The following is a 22,314-nucleotide window of genomic DNA, read 5'->3' as shown; positions in this document are numbered from 1 at the left end:
CACTTCCGGTGCCCGCGATAAGATTGAACAGCAAATTCTGTCACACGCGCAGCAGCATTAGAGGAAGCGACCCGAGTGCCCTCATTCCCGCCCAATGTGTATATCGGATTTCATATGCGGGAGTATCGATTGACAGCGCATGTTATCTGCACTGGAGGAATTCATCTCGTAGCCTTAGCTTACGCACGCACGCGTGTGCCGTCGGTGATTAACAACACTCTTGGGATAATGGCGTCGCATCACTGCCTGATTCTCGTCTTCTTCTGTGCGTTTTGGGTCGGGTTTTGTCAAGGTAAGGATCCTCTGACCACAAATTGCGGGAGCTTATCCTCAGTTTGCCCGTAATACCATCATTAGTGATCAATAGTGAGCTAATGTGATGCATGGAACGCGGTCATACAAAGCTCCAAACCAAACACATACCTTTAATAGTTGTAAGTTACTTAAATGATATTGCATTTAACAAGCGCACGCTTCCATTGAGGATCCTCGACTGGACGCGTTAATTCATCGTAACATTTTAGTTTTGTTCAAACAACGCGTCATTTTTTTTACTAAACTATCTAACACTTAGATGCGAGTAATATAAAATGGGAGCTAGCCAATAGAGCGGCTAGTCGAGTCTCTAAGTGGCTCTTTTAAGAACCCCTTTAGTGAATGGGTTTTGTTCGCTCTGAAAATTCTAGGGTGTTCTGTCTACTGCTCTTGTATCGGAAAAGGAAACCACAAAGTTTGAAGTATTGCATTTGTTATCAGACAAGCCCATGGTTTAGGCTAAAATAACCTGAACTTTTGATCCCCTAGACGGATTGATCGCGGAGTCTACAGTCATTCGTATCGAACTACAAATGCCCAGGAAAATAAGCACTCAAACTTAAGGATCCCTCAGAACTGTTTAAAGACTTATAGATTAAATTGCACGAGAGAATGTAAACAATGCAAATGTCGATATTATCATTATTAAGGTATGATTTATCGCGATCCCTTAATGCAATAACTTTTCACGCATCTTCGCACTTTAAAGACCCACCTAGAACTTCAATATACTTTTGTTTCTAACGAACTCTTACGATGCTACAAATTTAACAAGCTTTTCGTAATTTTACGGTAATAGCACGTTACATAACGTGGTCTCATAACTCTATAGCAATTCGCTTGCGCAGCACTGATATTCGCTGCCGTTGAGACTTGTACGACATCGTAATTGTATTTGTAATTTAGAGGTCACATAGCGAGATGTCAGCACTGAGGGCCCCTAGTAGTCTTCTAGTATTGTCACTCTTCTCGCTCTCGTCACAGCAAATAATGCTGACAATCGCGCGAAATTCAATACATTTTAAAATAAACTCAACAGCAAATAATAAGAACAGTAATAAAATAAAAAAAAAACAAGGAAACTTAGCACTTAGTAATATGTGTTTGGCTGAATTGGAGAGTCGACGAAGAAACTAAAGAAATATTTTTGTCTTTTCTTCATAACCATCTAAGCTGATAATAATGTTTTAACAGAAAAAAGACATTTATCATAAGCCATGGCGATAATATTACTAGATTAAAAAGGTGTTTACCGCCCACCCAGTAGTTCCTTGTGTAGGTTATTGTACCCACATCTACTGAGCGTTATCAGAATGATATCCCGGACCTTTTCACACGTTTCTGGTTCGCTGGTACTCTGTATACTACGTCAAATCACCTTTTTATGAATATGTACAGCAACTTAGGGATGGAGAAAGAGGCTTAATCACATGATCATTTGCTTGTCTTGTCATTTGCGACTAGACTCAAGCTTGCGCCACAAATCTCGGATCATGTTGTTGAGGATAATCAACAGGAAATACTTGAGCATGTCACGATATAAAGTGAGAGTCTGTGACTTATCGGCTCCCTTCCACTTTGTTCCCGAGGAGGAGGATGTCTCCTAAAATATGTATGCGAATAAAACATTTGGGTCGGATGCAAAAATGACAATCAAAACAAATAGAAACCGTAGGGAAAAGTAGCTTTGGCAAAGGGAAACATCTGATTTTACCAGGAAATACTCGGAAATGCTCAATGAGTGGCACAGAACTTGGAATAAAAGCTTAGTTGTTAGACTTTGATACCTTAAGAACTTGATATGTCACAATCCAACGCATACCCTATACAACCCACATGCTATTGCGCGTTCCTCAAAAACCGCTTACATACTTCCCTTAAATTATTGCGCTCCACTTGTATGACCACAAGCTATTGCGCTCCGCTAACATACATCCCACAAGCTATCGCGCGCCGCTAACATACATCCCACAAGCTATCGCGCGCCGCTAACATACATCCCACAAGCTATCGCGCGCCGCTAACATACATCCCACAAGCTATCGCGCGCCGCTAACATACATCCCACAAGCTATCGCGCGCGGATAACATACATCCCACAAGCTATCGCGCGCGGATAACATACATCCCACAAGCTATCGCGCGCGGATAACATACATCACACAAGCTATCGCCCGCGGATAACATACAACCCACAAGCTATCGCGCGCGGATAACATACATAACACAAGCTATTGCGCGCCGCTAACATACATCCCACAAGCTATCGCGCGCCGCTAGCATACATCCCACAAACTTTCGCGCGCGGATAACATACTTTCCACAAGCTATCGCGCGCGGATAACATACATCCCACAAGCTATCGCGCGCGGATAACATACATCACACAAGATATCGCGCGCGGATAACATACATCCAACAAGCTATCGCCCGCGGATAGCATACTTCCCACAAGCTATCGCGCGCGGATAACATACATAACACAAGCTATTGCGCGCCGCTAACATACATCCCACAAGCTATCGCGCGCCGCTAACATACATCCCACAAACTTTCGCGCGCGGATAACATACTTCCCACAAGCTATCGCGCGCGGATAACATACATCACACAAGCTATATTGCGCGTGGATAACATACATCCCACAAGCTATCGCGCGCGGATAACATACATCCTACAAGCTATCGCGCGTCGCTAACATGCATCCCACAAGCTATCGCGCGCCGCTAACATACATCCCATAAGCTTTCACGCGCGGATAACATACTTCCCACAAGCTATCGCGCGCGGATAACATACATCACACAAGCTATATCGCGCGTGGATAACATACATCACACAAGCTATATCGCGCAAGGATAACATACATCACACAAGCTATATCGCGCGCGGATAACATACATCACACAAGCTATATCGCGCGTGGATAACATACATCACACAAGCTATCGTGCGCGGATAACATACATCCCCATAAGCTTTCGCGCGCGGATAACATACTTCCCACAAGCTATCGTGCGCAGATAAAATACATCACACAAGCTATCGTGCGCGGATAACATACATCCCACAAGCTATCGTGCGCGGATAACATACATCCCACAAGCTATCGTGCGCGGATAACATACATCCCACAAGCTATCGCGCGCGGATAACATACATCACACAAGATATCGCGCGCGGATAACATACATCCAACAAGCTATCACGCGCGGATAGCATACTTCCCACAAGCTATCGCGCGCGGATAACATACATCACACAAGCTATATCGCGCGTGGATAACATACATCCCACAAGCTATCGCGCGCGGATAACATACATCCCACAAGCTATCGCGCGCCGCTAACATACATCCCATAAGCTTTCGCGCGCGGATAAAATACTTCCCACAAGCTATCGTGCGCGGATAACATACATCCCACAAGCTATCGTGCGCGGATAACATACATCCCACAAGCTATCGCGCGCGGATAACATACGACAACCTATTGCGCGCCACTTGCATATATACTACAAAACGTTTAACTGAGCCTCTGATTGATCGCTTTGCAGGGCTGCAGACATGGGCGCCCCGCTGCTGTCGTAAGGGCATGCACAAGGCAGTCATCTCCAAGGGCGACCCTGATGTGTGTAACCATGACGACCTTGACAGGAGAAGCCAGTTCAAAGCTATGGAGCGGATGATCTGCCGCTGGTCAGAGCGAATGTGTTGCATGAAGGAAATCCAGAAGTTGAGCTGCGCGCATGGCAAACACACGGCATAGTAAGAACGCAATACGCAATACATACGAGTTGAGCTGCACGCATGGCAAACACACGGCATAGTAAGAACGCAATACGCAATACATACGAGTTGAGCTGCACGCATGGCAAACACACGGCATAGTAAGAACGCAATACGCAATACATACGAGTTGAGCTGCGCGCATGGCAAACACACGGCATAGTAAAAACGCAATGCGCAATACATACGAGTTGAGCTGCGCGCATTGCAAACACACGGCATAGTAAAAACGCAATACGCAATACATACAAGTTGAGCTGCACGCATTGCAAACACACGGCATAGTAAGAACGCAATACGCAATACATACAAGTTGAGCTGCACGCATGGCAAACACACGGCATAGTAAGGACGCAATACGCAATACATACGAGTTGAGCTGCACGCATGGCAAACACACGGCATAGTAAAAACGCAATACGCAATACATACGAGTTGAGCTGCACACATGGCAAACACACGGCCTAGTAAGAACCCAATGAAATACGCAATACATACGAAATACGCGATGTTAATGCACGAAGGCTAATACACGCGACATTAATACATGCGAGGTTAATACACGCGCAAATATTCTTAGTTCGTGTTACTTTAAAACGTAATGGAATAGCTCACATTAAAAACAGGACGGAAATTTGCTTCATTTTTTTTTTTTTTACTTCATTTTCCACACCTCGTCATTTCTAAATCAAATGTGCGGTGTATTGCTGTTTACCCTTTTTTCAATGAATTATTATAACTACAATAATTACTAACAACATGATAAATTATTTAGGCTGTTGACTTGTGTAAGGTGTATATTTATGTGTATATTTATGTCGTTTTTTGTAGCCAGGACAAGTCGTGCATGCCGAGGCGAGCACATATCGGTGGTGATGACTATGTGGAGTGTTGTGACTGTTGTAAACTAGGGATCAAGGCGCGGTTTTCAAACACAAACTGCTCTACGTTCAACATACTCTTCTCGTCCATCACCAACCCATGCGCCAAGGTCTTCGTCGAATGCTGCAATGGTAAGTAAGGTGTCCCCCCTTCTCGTCCACGAGATTCGTCGTTGAATGCTGCAATGTTAAGTAAGGTTAACCACTACCCCCTCCCATCTCAGCCCCCATCCCCACCCCCCTGGGTTTAGAAAACAGGGTACCCCCTTCTCGCCCACGAGATTATTCGTTAAATGCTGCAATGGTAAGTAGGGTAAGCCCCCCTCCCCCTTTCCCCATTTGAACCCCCTACCCCCTATGTAGTGGATAACAGGGTAACAAATTAGCCCCCTCCCCTTCCTCTTGCTTTTGTGATTAGGCAGCCCAAGAGACGTCTGTGTGCTTGCAGGGCGTTCTAAGTCGGACTAATCGGAGCTAACTTGTTTTAATTGGTGTTTTGCTTGTGCGTGCAGGTGTCACGCCAGCTCCTCCGCTTGGGACACTGCCGCCCCCTGGGACCCGTCCCCCTCCACCTTCTACAAGCAAGGCTCCCGCTAGCGGCTGTGCTAAGCTCAACTGTCAACATATCTGCCGAGAGAGCAATAATGGAATCCCCATGTGTTATTGTAGGCGTGGATTCTCACTCACAAACGACAAGGAGTCATGCGTTGGTAGGTTAGAGTCTGAAGCCATAGCTCAGTGGCACCGCTCCTTTGTGTAGATGTGAATGAGTATCATTTCTCACTGCTCCTTTAGATATGAATGTGTATCTTTTCTCACTGCTCCTTTGTGTAGATGGGAATGAGTATCATTTCTCACTGCTCCTTTAGATGTGAATGTGTATCTTGGGAGTTGGGAGCCTAGGTGGCGCAGTTGGCAGAGCGTCGCTCTGTAGTGCCTGTGCCTCTCACCACTGGGTTCTGGGTTCGATTCCCGGTTCCGACGTGAGTAGAGTTAGTTGTTCTTACCTTTGCTCCGAGGGTTTTTCTCCGGGTTCTCCGGTTTTCATCCCTCCACAAAACCAACAATTTCGATCTTAGCTGTGATCCGTGGTCAGACATGAGTTGTATGGCGGCTGCCTGAGGCGCCTTCCTATATGCCTTCAACTCGACCACGTCTGAATCTGCGCTCTCGTAATTCAGCTTCCCAGCTGCAATGAAAGTGATTAGCTACTCCAATTTATTTATTTTATTTTTATTTTATTTTTTCTCACTGCTCCTTTGTGTAGATGTGAATGAGTATCATTTCTCACCAAGAGACCATGATATAAGAGAACGAATCCCCCTTGGCCCATGATAACGTCCATGAAAGCTATTTTTTAGATTGCGCGAGCTTGTCAATCATAGCATCCATATATGGTTCATCGCGCCATATTTGGTTATGGGCACCTCGCGAGCTATAGTACATTTTCCCAATTTTTTTCCCTCTGCACTTCTTGACTTCGTTCGCTACCTGTTTTTATCCTTTTAGCTGCTTCTCATAGCTCATGATTACAATGCTACTTGTAGGATGGTGTCCTGGTATCTGTTAAGTTATCTAATGTTAAGTTATCTAAATGTTATATAAATATTGAACGGGAAGACGTCGGGGAAACAGCGAGTTTGGATGTCATTCAAGATGCATCAGGCTGACTCCTAAAAAGTTCTTTTTCTCTTCAATACGGTGAGATGAAAAACTTAGGCATTCTCAGTCTATGTTATGTATTTAAATACAAGAAGGCCTTTATTTTTCTTTGATTTACAATATTTTTAGATGATGAATGAACTTTTCTTCACGCAAATGTTCAGAAATCATGTCACTCGAGAAACCCTTGTCACCGGAATAAGATTTACTTCATTATGGAGACTTGAAATCTTTTATTTGTGAAATACCTGCCTTAATGACCACAATATCGGTGTGAATATAATGGTATTAAGTTCTGGATATATCTTTTTCATTAAAAGGGAATTGAAAGAGAATTGTGTGTTGTAAACACAGATTTATGATTGATTGTTGTTTTACTTATAATTTGCGAATCAGCCGTGAAAACTGTTACTGGTGAAGTTGATCCCCGAGCCTAAAATCACGCACTCTATGCATTTCAATGTCCGAGAAACGGTTGATTGGATCCAGCGTACTCCATGGAAGATCATTTTCACAGCGTTTGTAAAAAAGGATGGTTTTCGGTCAAAAAGATTTCCATAATAGCCTCTGCCGGTTCACATCGCTCAAGATGTGATCGCGCGTTTGACTCATGTTGCTAGGAAACGTGAGCGCTAACCAATCAGAGGCGTATCTAAAAATAACTGCTTGTTCTAAAAATAGCTTTCACGGACGTCATCATTGGAACATACCCTAATACGGGGGATTCGTTCTCTTACATCATGGTCTCTTGTTCTCACTGATTCTTTGTGTAGATGTGAATGAGTATCTTTTCTCACTGATCCTTTGTGTAGATGTGAATGTGTATCTCTTCTAACTGATCCTTTGTGTAGATGTGAATGTGTATCTCTTCTCACTGATCCTTTGTGTAGATGTGAATGAGTATCATTTCTCACTGCTCCTTTGTGTAGATTTGAATGTGTATCTTTTCTCACTGATCCTTTGTGTAGATGTGAATGAGTATCATTTCTCACTGCTCCTTTGTGTAGATGTGAATGAGTATCTCTTCTCACTGCTCCTTTGTGTAGATGTGAATGTGTATCTTTTCTCACTGATCCTTTGTGTAGATGTGAATGAGTGTAGGCGCAATCCCTGTAGCCGGAGTCAACGATGTATCAACACTCGCGGGTCCTACCGCTGTGTTGCGGGCTCAGATATCAAGAACCCTTGCGACGAGGGAATGGAGCTCACAAATGGAGTGTGCCTCGGTAGGTAATGTGTTCTTCCCTTCAAACGACAGGGCGAAATGAGTGCTGTGACCAAGGAGGTAATCTGCCACTTATTAGATATACAAACAACACGACACGATACAACACGACACAACACAAACACAACACAAACACATCACAACACAAACACAACACGACACAACCCATCACAACACGATACGACACGACACGATACGACACAAACACGACACAGCACAGCACAACACGACACGATACAACACAAACACTACACAGCACAACACAAACACGAAACAGCCATGATACAAAGCCATGATACAAACGCTCGATAACACTACTTTTCATAGGATAAGGAGGTACCTAGATTAAAAAGTGTCCTTAATTATAAAAGTAACAACACCACTAACACCAACACAAACAATCAACTCTGATCTGTACATAATCAATGCATTAATACGCGCTCAAACACGCAATTACACGTACTCGAACACGCAATTACACGCACTCGAACACGCAATTACACGCACTCATACACGCAATTACACGCACTCGAACACGCGATTACACGCACTCGAACACGCAATTACACGCACTCGAACACGCAATTACACGCGCTCATACACGCAATAACACGCACTCAGACACGGGATTACACGCACGCGAAGCCTGAGCTCGAGCAGACACGCAAGTAAATCCAGTAGACTGATATTTTTCTCTTTATTGTCTGATGGTTCGTAGACATTAACGAGTGTGCCACGGGTCAGGTTACCTGTGGTGATGGACAAATTTGCCTAAACACGAAAGGCTCCTACCGCTGCATCTGCAAGCGTGGTTACAAAGCCGAAGGACCCAAATGTGTCGGTGAGCATTTAGTCAAGGCTTTTATATGACGTCATTATCACGTGTGAAGTCATGCTTACAAAACAAACTTTGAAAGCCTTTAGTCAAGTTTGAGCTCATTTTGTATTTCTAGATCACAGGCCAGCGGTCTTCCGCGCGCACTCCATTTCCGACCAGCGGTCTTCCGCGAACAGTTCCTTTTTGACCAGTGGTCTTCCTCGTACAGTTCCTTTTTGACCAGCGGTCTTCCGCGAACAGTTCCTTTTTGACCAGCGGTCTTCCTCGTACAGTTCCTTTTTGACCAGTGGTCTTCCGCGAACAGTTCCTTTTTGACCAGCGGTCTTCCGCGTACAGTTCCTTTTTGACCAGCGGTCTTCCGCGTACAGTTCCTTTTTGACCAGCGGTTTTCCGCGAACAGTTCCTTTTTGACCAGCGGTCTTCCGCGTACAGTTCCTTTTTGACCAGCAATAGGATACAAGCCGCCATATTTATGATGTAATTGAAACATTTGTGTTTTGTATTAAGATGTGGACGAATGTGCCACCGGGATTGCGTTCTGTCCGCCCGGAAACGTCTGTAGGAATCTACCTGGAACCTACATCTGCTCTTCTCCTAATACGTGTCCTGCGGGCAAGGAAAAGAGGGGAAGCGATTGTGTCGGTAAGCATACGGAATAGTCCGGTGAGTACTCGGCACTATCCGGTGACTAACGGACACAAGTCCGGTGAGTACTCGGCACTATCCGGTGACTAACGGACACAAGTCCGGTGAGTACTCGGCACTATCCGGTGACTAATGGACACAAGTCCGGTAAGTACTCGGCACTATCCGGTGACTAATGGACACAAGTCCGGTGAGTACTCGTTACTATCCGGTGACTAATGGACACAAGTCCGGTGAGTACTCGTTACTATCCGGTGACTAATGGACACAAGTCCGGTGAGTACTCGGCACTATCCGGTGACTAATGGACACAAGTCCGGTAAGTACTCGGCATTAACCGACAAGTACTCGGCACTAATCCGGTAAGTACTGGACACTAGTCCGGTGAGTACTCGGCACTAGTCCGGTAAGTACTCGGCACTTATCCGGTGAGTACTCCGCACTTATCCGGTGAGTATTCGGCACTAATCCGGTGAGTACTGGTCACTAATCTGGTGAGTACTCGGCTCTAATCCGGTGAGTATTCGGTACTAATCTGGTAAGTATTCGGTACTAATCAGGTGAGAACTTGAACTCGGCACTAGTCCGGTGAGTACTTCAGTGAACGTATAACTTTTTTGTTCTATAGGACTTTCATAATCGACATATCCCATAATTTCCTTTGTTTGGTAGACATCGATGAATGTGCTACTGGGCAAGCCCGCTGCCCACCAACCACGCGCTGTGTGAATGCAGACGGCTCATATCGCTGTGTGCCTTGTCCTGCTGGCAGAAAATTGGAGAACAATCAGTGTGTAGGTAAGAAGCGTGTAGAATATGAACTCGAGAGGGGACTGTCCAATAAGCAATAAACTATATTATCTGTAACAAGCCAGATACAATACATTACGACGAGCATGCAAGCCAGAACAATTTGGCGGTAACGGTAGGGGGAGGGGGGGTCACTGAACATTAAGTCTTCAAAGCCCTTTCAGATCTATATTAGTTGAAGAGTAAGGTTTTGATCGGTGTGTTGCGTTTCCACCAGATATCGATGAATGTGTGAATGGTAATATTTGCGGTAGCGGTTCACGATGCGTAAATACCGAGGGGTCGTACAAGTGTGTACAAATGTCGTGTGGCCCGGGCAAGACCCTTCAGCCGGGTACCGGGTGTGTCGGTGAGTAGCGAGCACATTACCGCAGCTTGCATGGATAATGAACACGCATGCCCTATCACCGCTAGACACCCTCAAATCCCCGTTGACCCGGGAAAGACCCGTTATAAAGAGGACGAAGGCTCACACCAGTAAAGAATCTCACATGCTCATAACCGCTACCATCAGCCTAAGCTTGTGACCAGGAGGAATATTGTCCATTGTTCTGTCCGCGTAAAAGTCCATTTCAGCTAAAAGCATGCGCTTGCACTCAACATGCAAACCCACCTCAGCTACCGTCAGGCAGTGCGCGCTTCGTCTGGTGCAAGCTTGAAGGCGCGCGCTGCATGATGCGCGCACAAGCCTATAGCTGAAATTGTCGGTCTATTAGCCAGGAATCAGCTACATAAATAATCACATGCATAACTGACTTGCCGAGATTTGCATGACTCATGGTTAAAAAGATTATTAATTCAGGATATAAATTTAGGTTATAAATTCAGGAATACGACTATTCATGTAATCACACGTGTTTCTTACCGTGTCAGACATTGACGAGTGTGCTACTGGGCAAGCCCGCTGTCCACCCACGGCGCGATGTGTGAACACTGACGGCTCATACCGCTGTGCGCCTTGTCCCGCAGGCACAAGGGCTGAGGGTAATCAGTGCCAAGGTGAGTCAACCACTAGGTACTGCCGATGAGCTTTAGACGGTCTGAAACCTATCAGTAAAAAAATCTAATTTTTCCATATACACATATTTTGTTGTTGCTACTAATCTGATACCAAGCTGCGAGATTTTTCTCAAACAAATTTGTCACGTTTCCGGCAGATATCAATAAATGCGGTGGTACTAATATTTACGAGGTTAAGGTTTTGATCGGTGTGTTGCGTTCCCATCAGATATCGACGAATGTACCAATGCTAATATTTGCGCTAGCGGTTCACGATGCGTAAATACCGATGGGTCGTACAAGTGTGTACAAATCCCGTGTGGTCCGGGTAAGACCCGTCAGCCGGGTGCCGGGTGTGTCGGTGAGTAGCAAGCACGTCACAGTAGCTTGCATGGATAATGGAACTCGCATGCCTTATACCGCTAGACAGCCACAAATTCTCGTATGGCCGGGTAAGACCCGTCAGCCGGGTACCGGTTGTGTCGGAGAGTAGCAAGCACGTCACAATAGCTTGCATGGATAATGGAACTCGCATGCATTATCAAAAAGAGCAGGTATCAATTTATTATTCCTTGCACGTTGCATGAGTAATGAAACGTGACCAGTAACGCCTGCTGACGCAAGTCAACTTGACCAGGGACGCCTGCTGACGCAAGTCAACTTGACCAGGGACGCCTGCTGGCGCAAGTCAACTTGACCAGGGACGCCTGCTGGCGCAAGTCAACTTGACCAGTAACGCCTGCTGGTGCAGGTCAACTTGACCAGTAACGCCTGCTGGTGCAAGTCAACTTGACCAGGGACGCCTGCTGGCGCAAGTCAACTTGACCAGGGACGCCTGCTGGCGCAAGTCAACTTGACCAGTAACGCCTGCTGGTGCAAGTCAACTTGACCAGGGACGCCTGCTGACGCAAGTCAACTTGACCAGGGACGCCTGCTGACGCAAGTCAACTTGACCAGGGACGCCTGCTGGCGCAAGTCAACTTGACCAGTAACGCCTGCTGGCGCAAGTCAAGTTGACCAGGGACGCCTGCTGGCGCAAGTCAACTTGACCAGTAACGCCTGCTGGTGCAGGTCAACTTGACCAGGGACGCCTGCTGACGCAAGTCAAGTTGACCAGGGACGCCTGCTGGCGCAAGTCAACTTGACCAGTAACGCCTGCTGGTGCAGGTCAACTTGACCAGGGACGCCTGCTGGCGCAAGTCAACTTGACCAGTAACGCCTGCTGGTGCAGGTCAACTTGACCAGGGACGCCTGCTGACGCAAGTCAACTTGACCAGGGACGCCTGCTGACGCAAGTCAACTTGACCAGTAACGCCTGCTGGCGCAAGTCAAGTTGACCAGGGACGCCTGCTGGCGCAAGTCAAGTTGACCAGGGACGCCTGCTGGTGCAGGTCAACTTGACCAGTAACGCCTGCTGACGCAAGTCAACTTGACCAGGGACGCCTGCTGACGCAAGTCAACTTGACCAGGGACGCCTGCTGGCGCAAGTCAACTTGACCAGGGACGCCTGCTGGTGCAGGTCAACTTGACCAGTAACGCCTGCTGGTGCAAGTCAACTTGACCAGGGACGCCTGCTGACGCAAGTCAACTTGACCAGGGACGCCTGCTGGCGCAAGTCAACTTGACCAGGGACGCCTGCTGGCGCAAGTCAACTTGACCAGGGACGCCTGCTGGCGCAAGTCAACTTGACCAGGGACGCCTGCTGGGGTGCGTCCAAGACCACGATAAAAGTATTACAGCCGAAAAACGACATAAAGTTCCCAGGATGAATAGAGAAGAGCTTACAATAAAACGTTCGTACTTTTAATAGTCCGTGAAAAGCTGCTCGGCGTGTATATGCATCAAACCTTTTTGAGCTTCCCCAAATGGATTTCCATGGATTTGCAGTGTTTGTTTTTGTCGTCGAAGTTTAAGGTGACCATCATTTGGTCAAACAAGGCGCCGGTTCTGTAGAAGCAAGCGAAGATGCACTGATAGAATCGGGGAGTTATAGTAACAGTGAGAAGACATCGGTCGGGAAATGTAACTTGAAGGACAATGTTATGTCTCTTTGCATGACCGATAAGATTCCGCAATAAATCAGCATGTTCGACTGATGCTTGATTAAGATTGAAAATGATAATAATAACAATACAAATTTGTGAAGCTAGTAGGACCTAGCTGGAATGCTGAATTACAAGAGCGCAGCGTGGTCGAGTCGAAGGCAAAAAAGGCGCCTAAGTCGGCCTTCATACGACCCACGGAACACAGTTCAGGATCGCACTGCATGATTTTTGTAGAGAAGGAAAAGACGGAGAACCCGGAGAAAACCCCTCGGATCAAAGGCGAGGCTAACTAACTCCACTCACGTCAAAACCGGATATCGAACCCGGTACCAAGTGGTGAGAACCACAGGGTCTACAAAGCGACGCTCTGTCAACTGCACTAGCCATGATTGCTTTTTCATTTTGTTTAGATGTAAACGAGTGCTCTACTGGGGCTGCCCGCTGCCAGGCTAACGCTTACTGCATGAACACCGACGGCTCATATCGCTGCGTCACTTGTCCTTCAGGCACGCGAGTCGTCAACAACAAATGCGCAGGTAAGTGGAAACTTAACAACAGAAGTCTAACACATAGCATGGTACACGGTACGGTAGGTACACGGCTTGGTAGATACATGGCTCGGTAGATACACGGCTTGGTAGATACACGGCTCGGTAGATACACGGCTTGGTAGATACATGGCTTGGTAGATACACGGCTTGGTAGATACACGGCTCGGTAGATACACGGCTCGGTAGATACACGGCTCGGTAGATACACGGCTTGGTAGATACACGGCTTGGTAGATACACCGCTCGGTAGATACACGGCTTGGTAGATACACGGCTTGGTAGATACACCGCTCGGTAGGTACACCGCTCGGTAGGTACACGGCTCGGTAGATACACGGCTCGGTAGATACACGGCTTGGTAGATACACGGCTTGGTAGATACATGGCTTGGTAGATACACGGCTTGGTAGATACACGGCTCGGTAGATACACGGCTCGGTAGATACACGGCTCGGTAGATACACGGCTCGGTAGATACACGGCTTGGTAGATACACGGCTTGGTAGATACACCGCTCGGTAGATACACGGCTTGGTAGATACACGGCTTGGTAGATACACCGCTCGGTAGGTACACGGCTCGGTAGATACACGGCTCGGTAGATACACGGCTTGGTAGATACACGGCTTGGTAGATACATGGCTTGGTAGATACACGGCTTGGTAGATACACGGCTCGGTAGATACACGGCTCGGTAGATACACGGCTCGGTAGATACACGGCTTGGTAGATACACGGCTTGGTAGATACACCGCTCGGTAGGTACACGGCTCGGTAGATACACGGCTCGGTAGATACACGGCTTGGTAGATACATGGCTCGGTAGATACACGGCTCAGTAGATACACGGCATGGTAGATACACGGCTCGGTAGTTACACGGCTTGGTAGATCCACGGCTTGGTATATACACGGCTTGGTATATACACAGCTCGGTAGATACACGGCTTGGTAGATACACGGCTTGGTAAATACACGGCTTGGATACAGGGCTTGGTAGATACACGGCTAGGTAGAAACACGGCTTGGTAGATACACGGCTTGGTATATACACGGCTCGGTAGATACACCGCTCGGTAGATACACGGCTTGGTAGATACACGGCTCGGTAGATACACGGTTCGGTAGATACCGGGCTTGGTAGATACACGGCTCGGTAGATACACGGTTCGGTAGATACCGGGCTTGGTAGATACACGGCTCGGTAGATACACGGCTCGGTAGATACACGGCTCGGTAGATACAGGGCTTGGTAGATACACGGTTCCATATATACACGGCTCGGTAGATACACGGCTTGGTAGATAAACGGCTTGGTAGATACAGGACTCGGTAGATACACGATTTGGTAGATTCACGGCTCGGTAGATACACGTTTCGGTAGATAGAGCGCTCGGTAGATACACGGTACGGTATATACACGGTAGATACACGGCTCGGCAGATACACCGCTCGGTAGATACACGGCTCGGTAGATAAACGCTAGTACTTCGTGTAACACGGTTTAAATGTGTCTCCGCACCAGAGTCTAGTATAGAAGCTTTTTTATATCCATTCCCCTGCAGATATTGATGAGTGTACTGAGGGGAGCTATCCATGCGCAGCGGACCAGACTTGTCAGAATGTGTTCGGGTCATACCGATGCCAGGCGTCTGCAATCAAGTGCAGCCGCGGCTACGAGCCTCAAAACGGCCGATGCGTAGGTAAGGCTCACGTTACCTGCGGTTAAAGAGATTCAAGGTGAACACCCCTTTTTATGTCGTGATGGGAAAGTAGTCTGTGATTGGATCTGCATGCGCATGTCGTCTTTTGTCGTGGTCTCCCTGTAGTAGCGTGCTCACTACTAGGCCTAGTATATCCGTAGTATGCCCTAGTCTACCTGTGGTACCATTGTTGCGTTAAGAGTGTGATCTTCCTGTGGTAACGTAGTCTTTCGTAGGACTTGTAGATCCGTGTTTCTGGGGCGTGTGTGTGGTCTACATGTTTTGCTGCGTGTTCTACCAGTAGACCCGTGGTGTGTTTGTTTAATATCGTGGTCTTCCTGTGTATTCATTGTCTCTTGTCTTTTTGTCGTTCTCCTGGTGTGTCTCCCTGTGGTCACCCTGTGGTACCATTGTCACCGGGCTTGCTAGGTTGTTATGTTGTTGTCTATCTTTTGCCTTTGCTTGTAGATGTTGTAGTAGTAGTGGCCTCGCCAGGTGTCCTAGCGGCCAGTGGTCACCCTGTGGTAGCGGGGTCTCCTTGTGGCTCCGTGGTTTGTTCATTTACCTGTAGTAGCTTGGTCACCCTGTGGTAGCGTGATCTCCTTGTTATGTTGCTGCCTATATGTTGCGTTTGTTTGTAGATGTTGACGAGTGTAGTAGTGGCCTCGCTAGGTGTCCTAGTGGCCAGTCGTGCGTCAATACGGAAGGCTCTTACAGCTGTCTTCCCATCGGCTGCTCCCCTGGATTCGAGTTCAGGGGGGGCAAATGCCAAGGTAAACCACGCCCATCTAGGGGAATGTATTACCTCAAGAGTAGTGTGGGCGTCTACCTCTATTAAACCACGCCCATCTAGGATAAATGTACCACGTCACGGGAAGAACAGGACAATGACAAATACACGCTACCAATTGCAAGAACTATTGCCTCGACCAAAACAAAACAAAAACTCGTTACAATGACAAATAATAGCACCAAATGCAAGAGCCATTGTATTACGACCAAAACGATACAAAATCGACTTTTACTCGTTTTTTTCCGAGTAGATATCGACGAGTGTGCTTCGGGTATTGCTCGGTGCGGCCGAGAGCAGTTCTGTGAGAATGTGGAGGGTGCGTACCGCTGTGTGACATGTAGGACTGGATATCGCTTCACCAACGGCCGCTGCGTAGGTGAATATCGTTTGTTATATTTGTTACATATGTTATTTCACTGTTTTCTGTACTCCCATACTGTATTATCGATGCAATGTTGTTATGTTGGTCTTGCATGATCGTTATTGTGTTGCTAATGTTATATCGATGCAATGTTGTTATGTTGGTCTTGCATGATCGTTATTGTGTTGCTAATGTTATATCGATACAATGTTGTTATGTTGGTCTTGCATGATCGTTATTGTGTTGCTAATGTTATATCGATGCAATGTTGTTATGTTGGTCTTGCATGATCGTTCTTGTGTTGCTAATGTTATATCGATACAATGTTGTTATGTTGGTCTTGCATGATCGTTATTGTGTTGCTAATGTTATATCGATGCAATGTTGTTATGTTGGTCTTGCATGATCGTTATTGTGTTGCTAATGTTATATCGATGCAATGTTGTTATGTTGGTCTTGCATGATCGTTATTGTGTTGCTAATGTTATATCGATGCAATGTTGTTATGTTGGTCTTGCATGATCGTTATTGTGTTGCTAATGTTATATCGATACAATGTTGTTATGTTGGTCTTGCATGATCGTTATTGTGTTGCTAATGTTATATCGATGCAATGTTGTTATGTTGGTCTTGCATGATCGTTATTGTGTTGCTAATGTTATATCGATACAATGTTGTTATGTTGGTCTTGCATGATCGTTATTGTGTTGCTAATGTTATATCGATGCAATGTTGTTATGTTGGTCTTGCATGATCGTTATTGTGTTGCTAATGTTATATCGATGCAATGTTGTTATGTTGGTCTTGCATGATCGTTATTGTGTTGCTAATGTTATATCAATGCAATGTTGTTATGTTGGTCTTGCATGATCGTTATTGTGTTGCTAATGTTATATCGATGCAATGTTGTTATGTTGGTCTTGCATGATCGTTATTGTGTTGCTAATGTTATATCGATGCAATGTTGTTATGTTGGTCTTGCATGATCGTTATTGTGTTGCTAATGTTATATCGATGCAATGTTGTGCCCGTCGCTATTACACCTTCAGTAAGAAGGACGTACCCCTTCGGTGGGAGGGGCGTACCCCTTCGGTGGGAGGGGCGTACCCCTTCGGTGGGAGGGGCGTACCCCTTCGGTGGGAGGGACGTACCCCTTCGGTGGGAGGGACGTACCCCTTCGGTGGGAGGGACGTACCCCTTCGGTGGGAGGGACGTACCCCTTCGTTGGGAGGAACGTACCCCTTCATTGGGAGGGACGTACCCCTTCGGTGGGAGGGACGTACCCCTTCGTTGGGAGGGACGTACCCCTTCGTTGGGAGGGACGTACCCCTTCGTTGGGAGGGATGTACCCCTTCGGTGTGAGGGTCATACCCCTTCGGTGTGAGGGACATAGCCCTGCGGTGGGAGGGACGTACCCCTTCGTTGGGAGGGACGTACCCCTTCGTTGGGAGGGACGTACCCCTTCGTTGGGAGGGACGTACACCTTCGTTGGGAGGGACGTACCCCTTCGTTGGGAGGGACGTACCCCTTCGGTGGGAGGGACGTACCCCTTCGTTGGGAGGGACGTACCCCTTCTTTGGGAGGGACGTAACCCTTCGGTGTGAGGGACGTACCACTTCGGTGGGAGGGACGTACCCTATCTGTGCGAGGGACATATCCCTTCGGTGGGAGGGACGTACCCCTTCGGTGGAAGGGACGTACCCCTTCTGTGCGAGGGACATATCCCTTCTGTGCGAGGGACGTGCCCCTTCTGTGCGAGGGACATATCCCTTTGGTGTGAGGGACATACCCCTTCGGTGGGAGGGACGTACCCCTTCGGTGGGAGGGACAAACCCCTTCGGTGGGAGGGACAAACCCCTTCGGTGGGAGGGACGTACCCCTTCCGTGGGAGGGACGTACCCCTTCGGTAGAAGGGACGTACCCCTTCGGAGGGACGTACCCCTTCTGTGCGAGGGACGTACCCCTTCGGTGGGAGGGACGTACCCCTTCGGTAGAAGGGACGTACCCCTTCGGAGGGACGTACCCCTTCTGTGCGAGGGACGTACCCCTTCGGTGGGAGGGACGTACCCCTTCTGTGCGAGGGACATTCCTTCGGTGTGAGGGACATACCCCTTCTGTGTGAGGGACATACCCCTTCGTTGGGAGGGACGTACCCCTTCGGTGGGAGGGACGTACCCCTTCGGTGGGAGGGACGTACCTCTCCAGTGGGAGGGACGTACCCCTTCGGTGGGAGGGACGTACCCCTTCGGTGTGAGGGACGTACCCCTTCTGTGGGAGGGACAAACCCCTTCGGTGGAAGGGACGTACCCCTTCGGTGGGAGGGACGTACCCCTTCTGTGCGAGGGACATATCTCTTCGGTGGGAGGGACGTACCCCTTCTGTGCTAGGGACATATCCCTTCGGTGAAAGGGACGTACCCCTTCTGTGCGAGGGACATATCCCTTCGGTGTGAGGGACATACCCCTTCGTTGGGAGGGACGTACCCCTTCGGTGGAAGGGACATACCCCTTCGGTGGGAGGGACATACCCCTTCAATGGGGGGGACAAACCCCTTCATTGGGAGGGACATACCCCTTTGGTGTGAGGGACATACCCCTTTATTGGGAGGGACATACCCCTTCATTGGGAGGGACATACCCCTTCGGTGGAAGGGATATACCACTTCGGTGTGAGGGACGTACCCCCTCGGTGTGAGGGACATACCCCTTCGGTGTGAGGGACATACCCCCTCGGTGTGAGGGACATACCCCTTCGGTGGGAGGGACGTACCCCTTCTGTGGTAGGGACATACCCCTTCGGTGGGAAGGGACATACCCCATCGGTGTCAAATTCAACGCAAGAGTAAAAGAGAGGAAGAGAAGTATAAGCGACATAGAAGAGAGCTAGGCAACGGGGCTTTTGCTTTCTCAATTAATTTCTCTCTTCTCATCTCACGTGGTCATCATCTTTTGATTGATTGATTGAGCATTTTCTCCCGCGATCTTTGATTAATTGATTTATTTATTTATTTGCCCATATTGTAGCCCTTTGGCTAGATTACAAGGGTTGTTCGAGTTAGATATCATATACATGATATTCTCTCTTGCATTTCTCTCACGGGATCATCATCCTCTCGCGCATTTCTCTCACGGGATCATCATCCTCTCGCGTATTTCTCTCACGGGATCATTATCCTCTCGCGCATTTCTCTCACGGGATCATCATCCTCTCGCGTATTTCTCTCACGGGATCATCATCCTCTCGCGCATTTCTCTCACGGGATCATCATCCTTTCGCGTATTTCTCTCACGGGATAATCATCCTTTCGCGCATTTCTCTCACGGGATCATCATCCGCTCGCGTATTTCTCTCACGGGATCATCATCCTTTCGCGCATTTTTCTCACGGGATCATCATCCTCTCGCGTATTTCTCTCACGGGATCATCATCCTCTCGCGCATTTCTCTCACGGGATAATCATCCTTTCGCGCATTTCTCTCATGTGGTCTCCATCTCTTATCTATCTCTCTCCCTTCGCGCTGGCAGATATCGACGAGTGCCGAGAGGGGCTAGCGCGATGTCAGCTCGGCACAGTGTGCCGTAATCTTGCTGGGGGTTACCGATGCGAGGGCGTGGCTATACGATGCCAGCAAGGGTTTGAGCCCGTTAATGGGAAATGCGAAGGTGAGACTTGGAGCAGTAATACCATCTTTAAAAGCGTCCTTGTTATCCACTCCTTTGTTAATGTTTTCACCCCGATGTTTGGGGACAAATTATGAGAAAAAACCTTATCATTGCATTCAAGTATATGCTTTATCTATTAAACTTTATCGAAAATATCACAATAAATCAGGCGATGCAAATGGAAAAGAAACACGGAAATAAATCAAAACAAATTTTAGATAGTATATTTTGAGCCTCTATGAAAACGTTTCAAACGTTGGCTCTTCATCGTGTTTTGCTCCGACGAAGGGCTAACACTCGAAACGGCAGCAAAACTACTCGGTTTTCATTGAGGCGTAATATACACAATTTAAACCTTGTGTTTATTTATTCCCTGATTCCACCACGCCTACGCAGACCACCTAGTTATTCTACAGCTTATCTGTAGTTTTTTTCTAGTCGTACCACCTAGCTATTCTAAAGCTTGTCTGTAGTATTTTTTCTAGTCATACCACCTAGCTATTCTAAAGCTTGTCTTTAGTATTTTTTGTCATACCATGTTGTATTCTAAACCTTGTCTGTAGTTTTTCTAGTGATACCATCTTGTTACTGGGATACCTGTGGTAGCCCAGTCGTAAAATGCAACTGTTTTTTTTTGCGTTGTCCTGAGAAATCTGCAATGTTGCGCATTGACCAGGAAGCCCATGCGTCACTGTTTGTATATTTTTTTATTCTAAAGCTTGCCTGTAGTTTTTCTAGTCATACCATCGTAGGAGGCGGTAAATGATTTGCAAGTTCAATGTGTGGTATTCATTTGAGGGTGGCGTCGTGTTAAAGATGTTCTGGTTCATGTTGACGTCTCATTCCGTCACATTGTAGATATAAACGAGTGTACCGGGGACGGCAAGGTTTGCCAACCAGGGACGGTATGCGTCAACCGCGTGGGCGGGTTTACATGTCAGCCCATGCCGTGTCCTTCCGGCTACATCCGAGTCAACGGCGTGTGTGAATGTAAGTACTCTGACGACGCGTGCTACCGTGGTCACCTTGACGATGCGCGCTACCATGGCCACCTTGACAACGCGCGCTACCATGGTCACCCTGACGACGCGCACTACCGTGGTCACCTTGACAACGCGCGCTACCATAGCCACCTTGTAAGGCCCGTGAAGTAAACCAAATAGGATACGAGAAACACGATTTCTGATTGACTTGGCTTCACTATCCTGGTCAAGAAGTGCTGCGGTGTTCATTACTGCGATGTTAAGTTATCTGTGAACACACCGTAACCATAGCACTCTACCCATACAGACGCCTGGTTCATTTATTTTAGACGTTACTTTTATTGAGTTTCATTTTAAACGTGATTTTTTAATCTTTATAAACTTATAACATATTTTTTATCTAGTTCTGTGCAATAAAATAGAAACCTCTAGGTTGTACACCATAGCGTTTGAAGAATAACAAACGTGGATGCATAAGTGCCTCTTGTTCTTTTCTTGATATGTCGACATAACCCCTACGCACAATATATGTTGCAAAGGACATAACCCCTACGCACAATATATGTTGCAAAGGACATAACCCCTACGCACAATATATGTTGCAAAGGACATAACCCCTACGCACAATATATGTTGCAAAGGACATAACCCCTACGCACAATATATGTTGCAAAGGACATAACCCCTACGCACAATATATGTTGCAAAGGACATAACCCTACGCACAATATATGTTGCAAAGGACATAACCCCTACGCACAATATATGTTGCAAAGGACATAACCCCTACGCACTATATATGTTGCGAAGTATGAATTTTGTTTCTTCCGTTGAGATTCTTATACTATACTATAAGAATAGAGCCAATCTTGATCAGATTGTGATTCACATCACAATTTCCTAACTTCTCTTACGCAAGATATTAATTGTTGCTGCAAAGGTTAGAGATGGCCAATTGTCAATGCAATTTAGGGCAATAATCCTATCTTCGCAAGATATTACATTCCGCCGACTGTGCTGAATAACGTATGCGCATGTGCGTGCTTTGGCGAAA

The 22,314-nt window shown here is 47.1% G+C and overlaps 1 protein-coding gene across 7 annotated transcripts in view; it reads left to right on the top strand.

The window, feature by feature from the left end:
* Nucleotides 1-117: 117 nt before the first annotated feature.
* Nucleotides 118-22,314, top strand: part of LOC5516415 (fibulin-1) — a 36,499-nt gene continuing 14,302 nt past the window's right edge. Inside the window, exons 1-17 of one of the 7 annotated variants that reach the window (XM_032386256.2) lie at nucleotides 118-292; nucleotides 3,871-4,081; nucleotides 4,934-5,115; nucleotides 5,496-5,693; nucleotides 7,731-7,871; nucleotides 8,589-8,711; nucleotides 9,216-9,350; nucleotides 10,026-10,151; nucleotides 10,381-10,512; nucleotides 11,037-11,162; nucleotides 11,392-11,523; nucleotides 13,618-13,743; nucleotides 15,323-15,460; nucleotides 16,102-16,233; nucleotides 16,504-16,629; nucleotides 20,140-20,277; nucleotides 21,136-21,267. In XM_032386256.2, the coding sequence (XP_032242147.1) occupies nucleotides 229-292; nucleotides 3,871-4,081; nucleotides 4,934-5,115; nucleotides 5,496-5,693; nucleotides 7,731-7,871; nucleotides 8,589-8,711; nucleotides 9,216-9,350; nucleotides 10,026-10,151; nucleotides 10,381-10,512; nucleotides 11,037-11,162; nucleotides 11,392-11,523; nucleotides 13,618-13,743; nucleotides 15,323-15,460; nucleotides 16,102-16,233; nucleotides 16,504-16,629; nucleotides 20,140-20,277; nucleotides 21,136-21,267 (2,362 nt within the window). In that variant the 5' untranslated portion in view covers nucleotides 118-228. Of the gene's footprint in view, nucleotides 293-3,870; nucleotides 4,082-4,169; nucleotides 4,265-4,413; nucleotides 4,509-4,933; nucleotides 5,116-5,495; nucleotides 5,694-6,340; nucleotides 6,685-7,730; nucleotides 7,872-8,588; nucleotides 8,712-9,215; nucleotides 9,351-10,025; nucleotides 10,152-10,380; nucleotides 10,513-11,036; nucleotides 11,163-11,391; nucleotides 11,524-13,617; nucleotides 13,744-15,322; nucleotides 15,461-16,101; nucleotides 16,234-16,503; nucleotides 16,630-20,139; nucleotides 20,278-21,135; nucleotides 21,268-22,314 lie in introns of those variants that run through there. The other 6 variants (XM_032386258.2, XM_032386257.2, XM_032386260.2 and 3 more) reach the window with 6 other exon arrangements.

The sequence above is a fragment of the Nematostella vectensis genome, chromosome 10, assembly GCF_932526225.1.
Source record: "Nematostella vectensis chromosome 10, jaNemVect1.1, whole genome shotgun sequence".
Classification (NCBI taxonomy): domain Eukaryota; kingdom Metazoa; phylum Cnidaria; class Anthozoa; order Actiniaria; family Edwardsiidae; genus Nematostella; species Nematostella vectensis.
Note: the sequence above shows the minus strand (reverse complement) of the source record. Positions and strands in the feature narration are given on the sequence as shown.